Raw genomic sequence first — 20,401 nt, 5'->3', positions numbered from 1 at the left:
GCAGTATACACACAGGCAGGTACACATACACGCAGTATACACACAGGCAGGTACACATACACGCAGTATACACACAGGCAGGTACACATACACCCTTCTTGTGAATGATTCTAACGTGCCTTTTCTTTTCTTCACTAGATTCGCTGCATTATTGTATCTCTAGAGATGTCTGATTAGCCTATTCTATTTAGGGGTTAACCATATATCGTGTTGTAATAGTTAATTTATTTTAATTATATTTTATATTATCTATGTATGTTACTAAGTTTTAAAGATCATTTTATTTGAATTAAAATCATTTTTTGGAAGACCCACATATGTCTGATGTGAGTCTTAAAACTATTGTATGTAAACCAATCAAGTCTCTTTTACAATTACGCATTGTGATTACCATATTTAATTTTCAACCAATTTATAATCCTCTTAGAACCTGTCAGATAACACTCCTGAAGAAACCGCAATACGGAGAAACGCGTAGAGTGAGGCTGACGAGTGAAGACTCCCACAGGATCGGAGTCCCCCAGAGCAGATGACGTCACTTCCGGTTTCCGGTTTGGGTGAGACGCACCGGTGACACGCACGCCCGCCGAGGCGGAGGGGGGACTGAGAGAACAGCTGTTACTTTGCTGAGATCCGACCTGTGTGATCTAAACGCTTATACTCTTTTTATACCATGTGAGTGCATTATATATACACTAACTTTTAAAGAGATTTTTATACAGTCCGCACTATGTCCGTTCTTATGTTATTCGTTTAAGGTCTCCAGCACTTACCACTCCACTCACCTGTCTGACGGTCCGACGGGCTGTCACATAAAGATACCTTTATGGGAACAATACTCACACTATACTTGTGAGTATTTAGCACACTGCACCTTGATATTTATTCACACAATAATCACAATACTGCACCATCAGGAATTTTCTTCTGTTTTACATGGTTTTGCGCTTCCCGATGATCTTCACCCCTTCAAGGTACACATACACGCAGTATACACACAGGCAGGTACATATACAGGCAGTATACACACAGGCAGGTACACATAAAGGCAGTATACACACAGGCAGGTACATATACACGCAGTATACACACAGGCAGGTACACATACACGCAGTATACACACAGGCAGGTACATATACACGCGATATACACACAGGCAGGTACATATACAGGCAGTATACACACAGGCAGGTACATATACACGCGATATACACACAGGCAGGTACATATACAGGCAGTATACACACAGGCAGGTACATATACACGCGATATACACGCAGGCAGGTACATATACACGCAGTATACACACAGGCAGGTACACATACACACAGTATACACACAGGCAGGTACATATACACGCGATATACACACAGGCAGGTACATATACAGGCAGTATACACACAGGCAGGTACACAGACACGCAGTATACACACAGGCAGGTACATATACAGGCAGTATACTGTACACACAGGCAGGTACACATACACGCAGTATACACACAGGCAGGTACATATACACGCAGTATACACACAGGCAGGTACATATACACGCAGTATACACACAGGCAGGTACACAGACACGCACTATTCACACAGGCAGGTACACATACACGCAGTATACACACAGGCAGGTACACAGACACGCACTATTCACACAGGCAGGTACACATACACGCAGTATACACACAGGCAGGTACACAGACACGCAGTATACACACAGGCAGGTACACATACACGCAGTATACACACAGGCAGGTACACAGACACGCAGTATACACACAGGCAGGTACACAGACATGCAGTATACACACAGGCAGGTACATATACACGCAGTATACACACAGGCAGGTACACAGACATGCAGTATACACACAGGCAGGTACATATACACGCAGTATACACACAGGCAGGTACACAGACATGCAGTATACACACAGGCAGGTACATATACACGCAGTATACACACAGGCAGGTACACAGACATGCAGTATACACACATACGCAGTATACACACAGGCAGGTACACAGACACGCAGTATACACACAGGCAGGTACACAGACATGCAGTATACACACAGGCAGGTACATATACACGCAGTATACACACAGGCAGGTACACAGATACGCAGTATACACACAGGCAGGTACACAGACATGCAGTATACACACAGGCAGGTACACAGACACGCAGTATACACACAGGCAGGTACACAGATACGCAGTATACACACAGGCAGGTACACAGACACGCAGTATACACACAGGCAGGTACACAGATACGCAGTATACACACAGGCAGGTACACAGATACGCAGTATACACACATGCAGGTACACAGACACGCAGTATACACACAGGCAGGTACACAGACACGCAGTATACACACAGGCAGGTACACAGATACGCAGTATACACACAGGCAGGTACACAGATACGCAGTATACACACATGCAGGTACACAGACACGCAGTATACACACAGGCAGGTACACAGATACGCAGTATACACACATGCAGGTACACAGACACGCAGTATACACACAGGCAGGTACACAGACATGCAGTATGCACACAGGCAGGTACACATACACGCAGTATACACACAGGCAGGTACATATACATGCAGTATACACACAGGCAGGTACACAGACACGCACTATTCACACAGGCAGGTACACATACACGCAGTATACACACAGGCAGGTACACAGACACGCACTATTCACACAGGCAGGTACACATACACGCAGTATACACACAGGCAGGTACACAGACACGCAGTATACACACAGGCAGGTACACATACACGCAGTATACACACAGGCAGGTACACAGACACGCAGTATACACACAGGCAGGTACACAGACATGCAGTATACACACAGGCAGGTACATATACACGCAGTATACACACAGGCAGGTACACAGACATGCAGTATACACACAGGCAGGTACATATACACGCAGTATACACACAGGCAGGTACACAGACATGCAGTATACACACATACGCAGTATACACACAGGCAGGTACACAGACATGCAGTATACACACAGGCAGGTACATATACACGCAGTATACACACAGGCAGGTACACAGATACGCAGTATACACACAGGCAGGTACACAGATACGCAGTATACACACATGCAGGTACACAGACACGCAGTATACACACAGGCAGGTACACAGACACGCAGTATACACACAGGCAGGTACACAGATACGCAGTATACACACAGGCAGGTACACAGATACGCAGTATACACACATGCAGGTACACAGACACGCAGTATACACACAGGCAGGTACACAGATACACAGTATACACACATGCAGGTACACAGACACGCAGTATACACACAGGCAGGTACACAGACACGCAGTATGCACACAGGCAGGTACACAGACACGCAGTATACACACAGGCAGGTACACAGACACGCAGTATACACACAGGCAGGTACACAGACACGCCGTATACACACAGGCAGGTACACAGACACGCAGTATACACACAGGTAGGTACACATACACGCAGTATACACACAGGCAGGTACACAGACACGCAGTATACACACAGGCAGGTACACAGACACGCAGTATACACACAGGCAGGTACACAGACACGCAGTATACACACAGGCAGGTACACAGATACGCAGTATACACACAGGCAGGTACACAGATACGCAGTATACACACATGCAGGTACACAGACACGCAGTATACACACAGGCAGGTACACAGATACGCAGTATACACACATGCAGGTACACAGACACGCAGTATACACACAGGCAGGTACACAGACATGCAGTATGCACACAGGCAGGTACACATACACGCAGTATACACACAGGCAGGTACATATACATGCAGTATACACACAGGCAGGTACACAGACACGCACTATTCACACAGGCAGGTACACATACACGCAGTATACACACAGGCAGGTACACAGACACGCACTATTCACACAGGCAGGTACACATACACGCAGTATACACACAGGCAGGTACACAGACACGCAGTATACACACAGGCAGGTACACATACACGCAGTATACACACAGGCAGGTACACAGACACGCAGTATACACACAGGCAGGTACACAGACATGCAGTATACACACAGGCAGGTACATATACACGCAGTATACACACAGGCAGGTACACAGACATGCAGTATACACACAGGCAGGTACATATACACGCAGTATACACACAGGCAGGTACACAGACATGCAGTATACACACATACGCAGTATACACACAGGCAGGTACACAGACATGCAGTATACACACAGGCAGGTACATATACACGCAGTATACACACAGGCAGGTACACAGATACGCAGTATACACACAGGCAGGTACACAGATACGCAGTATACACACATGCAGGTACACAGACACGCAGTATACACACAGGCAGGTACACAGACACGCAGTATACACACAGGCAGGTACACAGATACGCAGTATACACACAGGCAGGTACACAGATACGCAGTATACACACATGCAGGTACACAGACACGCAGTATACACACAGGCAGGTACACAGATACACAGTATACACACATGCAGGTACACAGACACGCAGTATACACACAGGCAGGTACACAGACACGCAGTATGCACACAGGCAGGTACACAGACACGCAGTATACACACAGGCAGGTACACAGACACGCAGTATACACACAGGCAGGTACACAGACACGCCGTATACACACAGGCAGGTACACAGACACGCAGTATACACACAGGTAGGTACACATACACGCAGTATACACACAGGCAGGTACACAGACACGCAGTATACACACAGGCAGGTACACAGACACGCAGTATACACACAGGCAGGTACACAGACACGCAGTATACACACAGGCAGGTACACATACACGCAGTATACACACAGGCAGGTACACATACACGCAGTATACACACAGGCAGGTACACATACACGCACTATTCACACAGGCAGGTACACATACACGCAGTATGCACACAGGCAGGTACACATACACGCAGTATACACACAGGCAGGTACACATACACGCAGTATACACACAGGCAGGTACACATACACGCACTATTCACACAGGCAGGTACACAGACACGCAGTATACACACAGGCAGGTACACAGACACGCAGTATACACACAGGCAGGTACACAGACACGCAGTATACACACAGGCAGGTACACATACACGCAGTATACACACAGGCAGGTACACAGACACGCAGTATACACACAGGCAGGTACACAGACACGCAGTATACACACAGGCAGGTACACATACACGCAGTATACACACAGGCAGGTACACATACACGCAGTATACACACAGGCAGGTACACATACACCCTTCTTGTGAATGATTCTAACGTGCCTTTTCTTTTCTTCACTAGATTCGCTGCATTATTGTATCTCTAGAGATGTCTGATTAGCCTATTCTATTTAGGGGTTAACCATATATCGTGTTGTAATAGTTAATTTATTTTAATTATATTTTATATTATCTATGTATGTTACTAAGTTTTAAAGATCATTTTATTTGAATTAAAATCATTTTTTGGAAGACCCACATATGTCTGATGTGAGTCTTAAAACTATTGTATGTAAACCAATCAAGTCTCTTTTACAATTACGCATTGTGATTACCATATTTAATTTTCAACCAATGGGACTCTAGCGCAGTGTATATAATCCTCTTAGAACCTGTCAGATAACACTCCTGAAGAAACCGCAATACGGAGAAACGCGTAGAGTGAGGCTGACGAGTGAAGACTCCCACAGGATCGGAGTCCCCCAGAGCAGATGACGTCACTTCCGGTTTCCGGTTTGGGTGAGACGCACCGGTGACACGCACGCCCGCCGAGGCGGAGGGGGGACTGAGAGAACAGCTGTTACTTTGCTGAGATCCGACCTGTGTGATCTAAACGCTTATACTCTTTTTATACCATGTGAGTGCATTATATATACACTAACTTTTAAAGAGATTTTTATACAGTCCGCACTATGTCCGTTCTTATGTTATTCGTTTAAGGTCTCCAGCACTTACCACTCCACTCACCTGTCTGACGGTCCGACGGGCTGTCACATAAAGATACCTTTATGGGAACAATACTCACACTATACTTGTGAGTATTTAGCACACTGCACCTTGATATTTATTCACACAATAATCACAATACTGCACCATCAGGAATTTTCTTCTGTTTTACATGGTTTTGCGCTTCCCGATGATCTTCACCCCTTCAAGGTACACATACACGCAGTATACACACAGGCAGGTACATATACAGGCAGTATACACACAGGCAGGTACACATAAAGGCAGTATACACACAGGCAGGTACATATACACGCAGTATACACACAGGCAGGTACACATACACGCAGTATACACACAGGCAGGTACATATACACGCGATATACACACAGGCAGGTACATATACAGGCAGTATACACACAGGCAGGTACATATACACGCGATATACACACAGGCAGGTACATATACAGGCAGTATACACACAGGCAGGTACATATACACGCGATATACACGCAGGCAGGTACATATACACGCAGTATACACACAGGCAGGTACACATACACACAGTATACACACAGGCAGGTACATATACACGCGATATACACACAGGCAGGTACATATACAGGCAGTATACACACAGGCAGGTACACAGACACGCAGTATACACACAGGCAGGTACATATACAGGCAGTATACTGTACACACAGGCAGGTACACATACACGCAGTATACACACAGGCAGGTACATATACACGCAGTATACACACAGGCAGGTACATATACACGCAGTATACACACAGGCAGGTACACAGACACGCACTATTCACACAGGCAGGTACACATACACGCAGTATACACACAGGCAGGTACACAGACACGCACTATTCACACAGGCAGGTACACATACACGCAGTATACACACAGGCAGGTACACAGACACGCAGTATACACACAGGCAGGTACACATACACGCAGTATACACACAGGCAGGTACACAGACACGCAGTATACACACAGGCAGGTACACAGACATGCAGTATACACACAGGCAGGTACATATACACGCAGTATACACACAGGCAGGTACACAGACATGCAGTATACACACAGGCAGGTACATATACACGCAGTATACACACAGGCAGGTACACAGACATGCAGTATACACACAGGCAGGTACATATACACGCAGTATACACACAGGCAGGTACACAGATACGCAGTATACACACAGGCAGGTACACAGACATGCAGTATACACACAGGCAGGTACACAGACACGCAGTATACACACAGGCAGGTACACAGATACGCAGTATACACACAGGCAGGTACACAGACACGCAGTATACACACAGGCAGGTACACAGATACGCAGTATACACACAGGCAGGTACACAGATACGCAGTATACACACATGCAGGTACACAGACACGCAGTATACACACAGGCAGGTACACAGACACGCAGTATACACACAGGCAGGTACACAGATACGCAGTATACACACAGGCAGGTACACAGATACGCAGTATACACACATGCAGGTACACAGACACGCAGTATACACACAGGCAGGTACACAGATACGCAGTATACACACATGCAGGTACACAGACACGCAGTATACACACAGGCAGGTACACAGACATGCAGTATGCACACAGGCAGGTACACATACACGCAGTATACACACAGGCAGGTACATATACATGCAGTATACACACAGGCAGGTACACAGACACGCACTATTCACACAGGCAGGTACACATACACGCAGTATACACACAGGCAGGTACACAGACACGCACTATTCACACAGGCAGGTACACATACACGCAGTATACACACAGGCAGGTACACAGACACGCAGTATACACACAGGCAGGTACACATACACGCAGTATACACACAGGCAGGTACACAGACACGCAGTATACACACAGGCAGGTACACAGACATGCAGTATACACACAGGCAGGTACATATACACGCAGTATACACACAGGCAGGTACACAGACATGCAGTATACACACAGGCAGGTACATATACACGCAGTATACACACAGGCAGGTACACAGACATGCAGTATACACACATACGCAGTATACACACAGGCAGGTACACAGACATGCAGTATACACACAGGCAGGTACATATACACGCAGTATACACACAGGCAGGTACACAGATACGCAGTATACACACAGGCAGGTACACAGATACGCAGTATACACACATGCAGGTACACAGACACGCAGTATACACACAGGCAGGTACACAGACACGCAGTATACACACAGGCAGGTACACAGATACGCAGTATACACACAGGCAGGTACACAGATACGCAGTATACACACATGCAGGTACACAGACACGCAGTATACACACAGGCAGGTACACAGATACACAGTATACACACATGCAGGTACACAGACACGCAGTATACACACAGGCAGGTACACAGACACGCAGTATGCACACAGGCAGGTACACAGACACGCAGTATACACACAGGCAGGTACACAGACACGCAGTATACACACAGGCAGGTACACAGACACGCCGTATACACACAGGCAGGTACACAGACACGCAGTATACACACAGGTAGGTACACATACACGCAGTATACACACAGGCAGGTACACAGACACGCAGTATACACACAGGCAGGTACACAGACACGCAGTATACACACAGGCAGGTACACAGACACGCAGTATACACACAGGCAGGTACACATACACGCAGTATACACACAGGCAGGTACACATACACGCAGTATACACACAGGCAGGTACACATACACGCACTATTCACACAGGCAGGTACACATACACGCAGTATGCACACAGGCAGGTACACATACACGCAGTATACACACAGGCAGGTACACATACACGCAGTATACACACAGGCAGGTACACATACACGCACTATTCACACAGGCAGGTACACAGACACGCAGTATACACACAGGCAGGTACACAGACACGCAGTATACACACAGGCAGGTACACAGACACGCAGTATACACACAGGCAGGTACACATACACGCAGTATACACACAGGCAGGTACACAGACACGCAGTATACACACAGGCAGGTACACAGACACGCAGTATACACACAGGCAGGTACACATACACGCAGTATACACACAGGCAGGTACACATACACGCAGTATACACACAGGCAGGTACACATACACCCTTCTTGTGAATGATTCTAACGTGCCTTTTCTTTTCTTCACTAGATTCGCTGCATTATTGTATCTCTAGAGATGTCTGATTAGCCTATTCTATTTAGGGGTTAACCATATATCGTGTTGTAATAGTTAATTTATTTTAATTATATTTTATATTATCTATGTATGTTACTAAGTTTTAAAGATCATTTTATTTGAATTAAAATCATTTTTTGGAAGACCCACATATGTCTGATGTGAGTCTTAAAACTATTGTATGTAAACCAATCAAGTCTCTTTTACAATTACGCATTGTGATTACCATATTTAATTTTCAACCAATGGGACTCTAGCGCAGTGTATATAATCCTCTTAGAACCTGTCAGATAACACTCCTGAAGAAACCGCAATACGGAGAAACGCGTAGAGTGAGGCTGACGAGTGAAGACTCCCACAGGATCGGAGTCCCCCAGAGCAGATGACGTCACTTCCGGTTTCCGGTTTGGGTGAGACGCACCGGTGACACGCACGCCCGCCGAGGCGGAGGGGGGACTGAGAGAACAGCTGTTACTTTGCTGAGATCCGACCTGTGTGATCTAAACGCTTATACTCTTTTTATACCATGTGAGTGCATTATATATACACTAACTTTTAAAGAGATTTTTATACAGTCCGCACTATGTCCGTTCTTATGTTATTCGTTTAAGGTCTCCAGCACTTACCACTCCACTCACCTGTCTGACGGTCCGACGGGCTGTCACATAAAGATACCTTTATGGGAACAATACTCACACTATACTTGTGAGTATTTAGCACACTGCACCTTGATATTTATTCACACAATAATCACAATACTGCACCATCAGGAATTTTCTTCTGTTTTACATGGTTTTGCGCTTCCCGATGATCTTCACCCCTTCAAGGTACACATACACGCAGTATACACACAGGCAGGTACATATACAGGCAGTATACACACAGGCAGGTACACATAAAGGCAGTATACACACAGGCAGGTACATATACACGCAGTATACACACAGGCAGGTACACATACACGCAGTATACACACAGGCAGGTACATATACACGCGATATACACACAGGCAGGTACATATACAGGCAGTATACACACAGGCAGGTACATATACACGCGATATACACACAGGCAGGTACATATACAGGCAGTATACACACAGGCAGGTACATATACACGCGATATACACGCAGGCAGGTACATATACACGCAGTATACACACAGGCAGGTACACATACACACAGTATACACACAGGCAGGTACATATACACGCGATATACACACAGGCAGGTACATATACAGGCAGTATACACACAGGCAGGTACACAGACACGCAGTATACACACAGGCAGGTACATATACAGGCAGTATACTGTACACACAGGCAGGTACACATACACGCAGTATACACACAGGCAGGTACATATACACGCAGTATACACACAGGCAGGTACATATACACGCAGTATACACACAGGCAGGTACACATACACGCAGTATACACACAGGCAGGTACACATACACGCAGTATACACACAGGCAGGTACATATACAGGCAGTATACACACAGGCAGGTACACATACACGCAGTATACACACAGGCAGGTACATATACACGCGATATACACACAGGCAGGTACATATACAGGCAGTATACACACAGGCAGGTACATATACACGCGATATACACACAGGCAGGTACATATACACGCGATATACACACAGGCAGGTACATATACAGGCAGTATACACACAGGCAGGTACATATACACGCGATATACACGCAGGCAGGTACATATACACGCAGTATACACACAGGCAGGTACACATACACGCAGTATACACACAGGCAGGTACATATACACGCGATATACACACAGGCAGGTACACATACAGGCAGTATACACACAGGCAGGTACACAGACACGCAGTATACACACAGGCAGGTACACATACACGCAGTATACACACAGGCAGGTACATATACACGCAGGCAGGTACACATACATACAGTATGCACACAGGCAGGTACACACACAGGCAGGTACACACACACACACAAATTAACCCTTTATCTGATACATGACACAGAAGTTGGAGACTTTTATTTAATGCATAAAGAGCAAAGAAAATGACATGATTCAAAACGTGTTATACCTCATAATATGCGCTCTAACTTCCTATTACTCCGTGTGTAATACACAGGTGTGTCCTCTGTAACTTCCTATTACTCCCTGTGTAATACACAGGTGTGTCCTCTATAACTTCCTATTACTCCCTGTATAACACACAGGTGTGTCCTCTGTAACTTCCTATTACTCCCTGTATAATACACAGGTGAGTCCTCTATAACGTCATATTACTCCCCGTATAATACACAGGTGTGTCCTCTGTAACTTCCTATTACTCCCTGTATAATACACAGGTGTGTCCTCTATAACTCCTCATACCCCTGCTCCCTATTACTCCGTGTATAATACACAGGTGTGTCCTCTGTAACTCCTCATACCCCTGCTCTCTGTTACTCCCTGTATAATACACAGGTGTGTCCTCTGTAACTCCTCATGCCCCTGCTCTCTGTTACTCCTCCTATTACTCCCCATATAATACACAGGTGTGTCCTCTGTAACTTCCTATTACTCCGTGTATAATACACAGGTGTGTCCTCTGTAACTACTCATACCCCTGCTCTCTGTTACTCCTCCTATTACTCCCTGTATAATACGCAGGTGAGTTCTCTGTAACTTCATATTATTCCCTGTATAATACACAGGTGAGTCCTCTATAACTACTATTACTCCCTGTATAATACGCAGGTGAGTTCTCTGTAACTTCATATTACTACCTGTATAATACACAGGTGAGTTCTCTGTAACTTCATATTACTCCCTGTATAATACACAGGTGAGTCCTCTATAACTCCTCATGCCCCTGCTCCCTGTTACTCCCTGTATAATACACAGGTGTGTCCTCTATAACGCCTCATACCCCTGCTCCCTGTTACTCCCTGTATAATACACAGGTGTGTCCTCTATAACGCCTCATACCCCTGCTCCCTGTTACTCCCTGTATAATACACAGGTGTGTCCTCTATAACGCCTCATACCCCTGCTCCCTGTTACTCCCTGTATAATACACAGGTGTGTCCTCTATAACGCCTCATACCCCTGCTCCCTGTTACTCCCTGTATAATACACAGGTGTGTCCTCTATAACTCCTCATGCCCCTGCTCCCTATTACTCCTCCTATTACTCCCTGTATAATACACAGGTGTGTCCTCTATAACTCCTCATGCCCCTGCTCCCTGTTACTCCTCCTATTACTCCCTGTATAATACACAGGTGACATTTCGATATGCCTGCAGTGGCTGGTTCCTCTTCCCATAGAGTAATGTCTGGGAACGGCAGACCTGGCACAGACACACGTCCCCAGCAAGAAGTGGTTAATGGAGCAATGAGCTGCAGGGCTGCCTGTGTAAGAGTGTTATTGGTATATAACTAGTAATAATGGGTTAAATACAAGATCTATGGGCATCATTAGAAGAGCGATGCTCTGTGGCAGGGAAGGGGTTACTGTGAGATGCTCTGCGGGAGGGAAGGGGTTAGTGTGAGATGCTCTGTGGCAGGGAAGGGGTTAGTGTGAGATGCTCTGTGGCAGGGAAGGGGTTACTGTGAGATGCTCTGTGGGAGGGAAGGGGTTAGTGTGAGATGCTCTGCGGGAGGGAAGGGGTTAGTGTGAGATGCTCTGCGGGAGGGAAGGGGTTAGTGTGAGATGCTCTGTGGCAGGGAAGGGGTTAGTGTGAGATGCTCTGCGGGAGGGAAGGGGTTAGTGTGAGATGCTCTGCGGGAGGGAAGGGGTTAGTGTGAGATGCTCTGCGGGAGGAAAGGGGTTAGTGAGATGCTCTGCGGGGGGAAGGGGTTGGTGTGAGATGCTCTGCGGGAGGGAAGGGGTTAGTGTCAGATGCTCTGCGGGAGGGAAGGGGTTTCTGTGAGATGCTCTGTGGGAGGGAAGGGGTTTCTGTGAGATGCTCTGTGGCAGGGAAGGGGTTAGTGTGAGATGCTCTGTGGCAGAGAAGGGGTTTCTGTGAGATGCTCTGCGGGAGGGAAGGGGTTTCTGTGAGATGCTCTGCAGGAGATAAGGGGTTTCTGTGAGATGCTCTGCAGGAGATAAGGGGTTACTATGAGATGCTCTGTGGCAGGGAAGGGGTTAGTGTGAGATGCTCTGTGGGAGGGAAGGGGTTACAGTGAGAAGCTCTGCAGGAGATAAGGGGTTACTGTGAGATGCTCTGCGGGAGGGATGGGGTTAGTGTGAGATGTTCTGCGGGAGGGAAGGGGTTACTGTGAGATGCTCTGCGGGAGGGAAGGGGTTACAGTGAGAAGCTCTGCAGGAGATAAGGGGTTACTGTGAGATGCTCTGCGGGAGGGATGGGATTAGTGTGAGATGCTCTGTGGGAGGGAAGGGGTTAGTGTGAGATGCTCTGCGGGAGGGAAGGGGTTAGTGTGAGATGCTCTGTGGCAGGGAAGGGGTTAGTGTGAGATGCTCTGCGGGAGGGAAGAGGTTTCTGTGAGATGCTCTGCGGCAGGGAAGGGGTTAGTGTGAGATGCTCTGCGGGAGGGAAGGGGTTAGTGTGAGATGCTCTGCGGGAGGGAAGGGGTTAGTGTGAGATGCTCTGCGGGAGGGATGGGGTTTCTGTGAGATGCTCTGCGGGAGGAAAGGGGTTAGTGTGAGATGCTCTGCGGGAGGGATGGGGTTTCTGTGAGATGCTCTGCGGCAGGAAAGGGGTTAGTGTGAGATGCTCTGTGGGAGGGAAGGGGTTAGTGTGAGATGCTCTGCGGAAGGGAAGGGGTTAGTGTGAGATGCTCTGTGGCAGGGAAGGGGTTAGTGTGAGATACTCTGCAGGAGGGAAGGGGTTAGTGTGTGATGCTCTGCGGGAGGGAAGGGGTTAGTGTGAGATGCTCTGCGGTAGGGAAGGGGTTAGTGTGAGATGCTCTGCGGGAGGGAAGGGGTTAGTGTGAGATGCTCTGCAGAAGGGAAGGGGTTAGTGTGAGATGCTCTGTGGCAGGGGAGGGGTTAGTGTGAGATGCTCTGCGGCAGGGAAGGGGTTAGTGTGAGATGCTCTGCGGGAGGAGAGGGGTTAGTGTGAGATGCTCTGTGGCAGGGAAGGGGTTAGTGTGAGATGCTCTGCGGTAGGGAAGGGGTTAGTGTGAGGCTCTGTGGCAGGGAAGGGGTTAGTGTGAGATGCTCTGCGGCAGGGAAGGGGTTAGTGTGAGATGCTCTGCAGAAGGGAAGGGGTTAGTGTGAGATGCTCTGTGGCAGGGAAGGGGTTAGTGTGAGATGCTCTGCAGAAAGGAAGGGGTTAGTGTGAGATGCTCTGCGGGAGGGAAGGGGTTAGTGTCAGATGCTCTGCGGGAGGGAAGGGGTTGGTGTGAGATGCTCTGCAGAAGGGAAGGGGTTACTGTGAGATGCTCTGCGGTAGGGAAGGGGTTAGTGTGAGATGTTCTGCGGGAGGGAAGGGGTTAGTGTGAGATGCTCTGCAGGAGGGAAGGGGTTAGTGTGAGATGCTCTGTGGCAGGGAAGGGGTTAGTGTGAGATGCTCTGCGGCAGGAAAGGGGTTAGTGTGAGATGCTCTGCGGGAGGGAAGAGGTTTCTGTGAGATGCTCTGCGGGAGGGAAGAGGTTTCTGTGAGATGCTCTGCGGCAGGGAAGGGGTTAGTGTGAGATGCTCTGCGGGAGGGAAGGGGTTAGTGTGAGATGCTCTGTGGCAGGGAAGGGGTTACTGTGAGATGCTCTGCGGGAGGGAAGGGGTTAGTGTGAGATGCTCTGCGGGAGGAAAGGGGTTAGTGTGAGATGCTCTGCGGCAGGGAAGGGGTTAGTGTGAGATGCTCTGCGGCAGGGAAGGGGTTAGTGTGAGATGCTCTGCGGTAAGGAAGGGGTTAGTGTGAGATGTTCTGCGGAAGGGAAGGGGTTAGTGTGAGATGCTCTGCGGGAGGGAAGGGGTTAATGTGAGATGCTCTGCAGGAGGGAAGGGGTTAGTGTGTGATGCTCTGCGGGAGGGAAGGGGTTAGTGTGAGATGCTCTGCGGGAGGGAAGAGGTTTCTGTGAGATGCTCTGCAGCAGGGAAGGGGCTAGTGTGAGATGCTCTGCGGCAGGGAAGGGGTTAGTGTGAGATGCTCTGCGGAAGGGAAGGGGTTAGTGTGAGATGCTCTGCGGAAGGGAAGGGGTTAGTGTGAGATGCTCTGCAACAGGGAAGGGGTTAGTGTGAGATGCTCTGCGGAAGGGAAGGGGTTAGTGTGAGATGCTCTGTGGCAGGGAAGGGGTTAGTGTGAGATGCTCTGTGGCAGGGAAGGGGTTAGTGTGAGATGCTCTGTGGCAGGGAAGGGGTTAGTGTGAGATGCTCTGCGGTAGGGAAAGGGTTAGTGTGAGATGCTCTGCCGGAGGGAAGGGGTTAGTGTGAGATGCTCTGTGGGAGGGAAGAGGTTTCTGTGAGATGCTCTGCAGTAGGGAAGGGGTTAGTGTGAGATGCTCTGTGGGAGGGAAGAGGTTTCTGTGAGATGCTCTGCAGCAGGGAAGGGGTTAGTGTGAGATGCTCTGTGGCAGGGAAGGGGTTAGTGTGAGATGCTCTGCGGGAGGTAAGGGGTTACTGTGAGATGTTCTGCGGGAGGGAAGGGGTTACTGTGAGATGCTCTGCGGGAGGGAAGGGGTTACAGTGAGAAGCTCTGCAGGAGGTAAGGGGTTACTGTGAGATGCTCTGCGGAAGGGAAGGGGTTACAGTGAGAAGCTCTGCAGGAGATAAGGGGTTACTGTGAGATGCTCTGCAGGAGGGAAGGGGTTAGTGTGAGATGCTCTGTGGCAGGGAAGGGGTTAGTGTGAGATGCTCTGCGGGATGGAAGGGGTTACTGTGAGATGCTCTGCGGGAGGGAAGGGGTTAGTGTGAGATGCTCTGTGGGAGGGAAGGGGTTAGTGTGAGATGCTCTGCAGGAGGTAAGGGGTTACTGTGAGATGCTCTGTGGCAGGGAAGGGGTTAGTGTGAGATGCTCTGCAGGAGGTAAGGGGTTACTGTGAGATGCTCTGTGGCAGGGAAGGGGTTAGTGTGAGATGCTCTGCAGGAGGGAAGGGGTTAGTGTGTGATGCTCTGCGGGAGGGAAGTGGTTAGTGTGAGATGCTCTGCGGTAGGGAAGGGGTTAGTGTGAGATGCTCTGCGGGAGGGAAGGGGTTAGTGTGAGATGCTCTGCAGAAGGGAAGGGGTTAGTGTGAGATGCTCTGTGGCAGGGGAGGGGTTAGTGTGAGATGCTCTGCGGCAGGGAAGGGGTTAGTGTGAGATGCTCTGCGGCAGGGAAGGGGTTAGTGTGAGATGCTCTGCGGGAGGTAAGGGGTTACTGTGAGATGCTCTGCGGGAGGGAAGGGGTTACAGTGAGAAGCTCTGCAGGAGGTAAGGGGTTACTGTGAGATGCTCTGTGGCAGGGAAGGGGTTAGTGTGAGATGCTCTGCAGCAGGGAAGGGGTTAGTGTGAGATGCTCTGCAGGTCTCTACCATTGAAATTATATGAATCCTAGGCTAGGTTTGGATTTTGTGGGTGGGGAGGTCAGGGTTTGAGGCCAGAGTTCAGAGGTGAGGGGTCATGCAGACTCACAGCCCCCAGGGTCCTGGCTGAGTGAAGATGACGTTGTGAAGCCCCCGCCCCCGGTATATATGCCCCCGGCCCCCCTGTGTGCGTGTATAGCCCCGTGTTACTCCAGGTAGATATCCTCCGTGGGGCAGCTGAACTCCACGTGCTCCTGGTAGAATTCCTGGAATGCTCGTCTGAGAAGAGAGAGAGAGACACGTGTCACCCTGTGCCGTGTCATCGTGTCACCCTGTGCCGTGTCACGTGTCACCCTGTGCCGTGTCATCGTGTCACCCTGTGCCGTGTCACCCTGTGCCGTGTCACGTGTCACCCTGTGCCGTGTCATCGTGTCACCCTGTGCCGTGTCACGTGTCACCCTGTGCCGTGTCATCGTGTCACCCTGTGCCGTGTCACCCTGTGCCGTGTCATCGTGTCCCCCTGTGCCATGTCACCTTGTCCCCCTGTGCCGTGTCACTGTACCCCCCTGTGCCATGTCACCTTGTCCCCCTGTGCCGTGTCACTGTACCCCCCCTGTGCCGTGTCCCCCTGTGCCGTGTCACCTTGTCCCCCTGTGCCGTGTCACTGTACCCCCCTGTGCCGTGTCCCCCTGTGCCGTGTCCCCCTGTCCCCCTGTGCCATGTCACCTTGTCCCCCTGTGCCGTGTCACTGTACCCCCCTGTGCCGTGTCCCCCTGTGCCATGTCACCGTGTCCCCCTGTGCCGTGTCACCTTGTCCCCCTGTGCCGTGTCACTGTACCCCCCTGTGCCATGTCCCCCTGTGCCGTGTCACCGTGTCACTCTGTGCCGTGTCACCGTGTCCCCCTGTGCCGTGTCCCCCTGTGCCGTGTCACCGTGTCACTTTGTGCCGTGTCACATGTCCCTGTGCCGTGTCACTGTGTCTCCCCCGTGCCGTGTCACTGTGTCCCCCTGTGCCGTGTCACCTTGTCCCCCTGTGCCGTGTCACTGTACCCCCCTGTGCCGTGACACTGTGTCCCCCTGTGCCGTGTCACCGTGTCACTCTGTGCCGTGTCACCGTGTCCCCCTGTGCCGTGTCACCCTGTGCCGTGTCACTGTGTCACTCTGTGCCGTGTCACGTGTCCCCCCCGTGCCGTGTCACTGTGTTCCCCCGTGCCGTGTCACCGTGTCCCCCTGTGCTGTGTCACCGTGTCCCCCTGTGCCGTGTCACTGTGTCCCCCTGTGCCGTGTCACTGTGTCCCCCTGTGCCGTGTCACTGTGTCCCCCTGTGCCGTGTCACTGTGTCCCCCTGTGCCGTGTCACTGTGTCCCCCTGTGCCGTGTCACTGTGCCCCCCTGTGCCGTGTCACTGTGTCGCCCTGTGCTGTGTCACTGTGCTCCCCTGTGCCGTGTCACCGTGCCCCCCTGTGCCGTGTCACCGTGTCCCCGTGCTGTGTCACTGTGTCCCCCTGTGCTGTGTCACCGTGTCCCCCTGTGCCGTGTCACCGTGTCCCCCTGTGCCGTGTCACCGTGTCCCCCTGTGCCGTGTCACCTTGTCCTCCTGTGCCGTGTCACCGTGTCCCCCTGTGCCGTGTCACTGTGTCCCCCTGTGCTGTGTCACTGTGTCCCCCTGTGCTCTGTCACTGTGTCCCCCTGTGCTGTGTCACTGTGTCCCCCTGTGCTGTGTCACTGTGCCCCCCTGTGCTGTGTCACTGTGCCCCCCCTGTGCCGTGTCCCCCTGTGCCGTGTCACTGTGCCCCCCTGTGCTGTGTCACCATGTCCCCCTGTGCCGTGTCACCATGTCCCCCTGTGCCGTGTCACTGTGTCCCCCTGTGCCGTGTCACTGTGCCCCCCTGTGCTGTGTCACCGTGTCCCCCTGTGCCGTGTCACCGTGTCCCCCTGTGCCGTGTCACCGTGTCCCCCTGTGCCGTGTCACTGTGTCCCCCTGTGCTGTGTCACTGTGTCCCCCTGTGCCGTGTCACTGTGTCCCCCTGTGCCGTGTCACTGTGTCCCCCTGTGCCGTGTCACTGTGTCCCCCTGTGCCGTGTCACTGTGTCCCCCTGTGCCGTGTCACTGTGTCCCCCTGTGCCGTGTCACTGTGTCCCCCTGTGCCGTGTCACTGTGTCCCCCTGTGCCGTGTCACCGTGTCCCCCATGTGCTGTGTCACTGTGTCCCCCTGTGCCGTGTCACTGTGCCCCCCTGTGCCCCCCTGTGCCGTGTCACTGTGTCCCCCTGTGCCGTGTCACCGTGTCCCCCTGTGCCGTGTCACTGTGTCCCCCTGTGCTGTGTCACTGTGTCCCCCTGTGCCATGTCACTGTGTCACCCTGTGCTGTGTCACTGTGTCCCCCTGTGCCGTGTCACTGTGTCCCCCTGTGCCGTGTCACTGTGTCCCCCTGTGCCGTATCACTGTGTCCCCCTGTGCCGTGTCGCTGTGTCCCCCTGTGTCCCCCTGTGCCGTGTCGCTGTGTCCCTCTGTGCCGTGTCACTGTGTCCCCCTGTGCCGTGTCACTGTGTCCCCCTGTGCCGTGTCACCGTGTCCCCCTGTGCCGTGTCACCGTGTCCCCCTGTGCCGTGTCACTGTGTCCCCCTGTGCCGTGTCGCTGTGTCCCCCTGTGCCGTGTCGCTGTGTCCCCCTGTGCCGTGTCGCTGTGTCACCCTGTGCCGTGTCACTGTGTCCCCTGTGCCGTGTCACTGTGTCCCCCTGTGCCGTGTCACTGTGTCCCCATGTGCCGTGTCGCTGTGTCCCCCTGTGCCGTGTCACTGTGTCCCCCTGTGCCGTGTCGCCGTGTCCCCCTGTGCCGTGTCGCCGTGTCACCCTGTGCCGTGTCACGTGTCCCCCTGTGCCATGTCACAGTGTCCCCCTGTGCCGTGTCACAGTGTCCCCCTGTGCCGTGTCACCGTGTCCCCCTGTGCCGTGTCACCGTGTCCCCCTGTGCCGTGTCACCGTGTCCCCCTGTGCCGTGTCACCGTGTCCCTCTGTGCCGTGTCACTGTGTCCCCCTGTGCCGTGTCACTGTGTCCCCCTGTGCCATGTCACTGTGTCCCCCTGTGCTGTCACTGTGTCCCCCTGTGTCCCTCTGTGCCGTGTCGCTGTGTCTCCCTGTGCCGTGTCACTGTGTCCCCCTGTGCTGTGTCACTGTATCCCCCTGTGTCCCCCAGTGCCATGTCACTGTGTCCCCCTTTGCTGTGTCACTGTGTCCCCCTGTGTCCCCCTGTGCCGTGTCGCTGTGTCCCCCTGTGCCGTGTCACTGTGTCCCCCTGTGCCGTGTCACTGTGTCCCCCTGTGCCGTGTCACCGTGTCCCCCATGTGCTGTGTCCCCCTGTGTCCCCCTGTGTCCCCCTGTGTCCCCCTGTGCCGTGTCACTGTGTCCCCCTGTGCCCCCCTGTGCCCCCCTGTGCCATGTCACTGTGTCCCCCTGTGCCATGTCACTGTGTCCCCCTGTGCCGTGTCACTGTGTCCCCCTGTGCCGTGTCACTGTGTCCCCCTGTGCCGTGTCACTGTGTCCCCCTGTGCCGTGTCACTGTGTCCCCCTGTGCCGTGTCA

At 51.3% G+C, this 20,401-nt stretch overlaps 1 protein-coding gene and 1 long non-coding RNA gene across 3 annotated transcripts in view; one reads left to right on the top strand and one right to left on the bottom strand.

Annotated features, from left to right (window-relative positions):
- The first annotated feature begins 433 nt into the window (after positions 1-433).
- Positions 434-20,401, top strand: part of LOC142494784 (uncharacterized) — a 130,015-nt gene continuing 110,047 nt past the window's right edge. The window contains exons 1-3 of the long non-coding RNA XR_012801583.1: positions 434-852; positions 5,428-6,159; positions 9,337-9,891. This is a non-coding gene — a long non-coding RNA (uncharacterized LOC142494784). The remainder of the gene's footprint in view (positions 853-5,427; positions 6,160-9,336; positions 9,892-20,401) is intronic.
- Positions 11,394-20,401, bottom strand: part of MAPK8IP2 (mitogen-activated protein kinase 8 interacting protein 2) — a 174,757-nt gene continuing 165,749 nt past the window's right edge. For both annotated transcript variants that reach the window (XM_075599235.1, XM_075599236.1), the window contains one exon: positions 11,394-17,102. In XM_075599235.1, coding sequence (XP_075455350.1) covers positions 17,030-17,102 — 73 coding nt within the window. In that variant the 3' untranslated portion in view covers positions 11,394-17,029. The remainder of the gene's footprint in view (positions 17,103-20,401) is intronic.

This window comes from Ascaphus truei, chromosome 5 (assembly GCF_040206685.1).
Source record: "Ascaphus truei isolate aAscTru1 chromosome 5, aAscTru1.hap1, whole genome shotgun sequence".
Lineage (NCBI taxonomy): Eukaryota > Metazoa > Chordata > Amphibia > Anura > Ascaphidae > Ascaphus > Ascaphus truei.
This window is presented reverse-complemented; position numbering and strand designations above follow the sequence as displayed.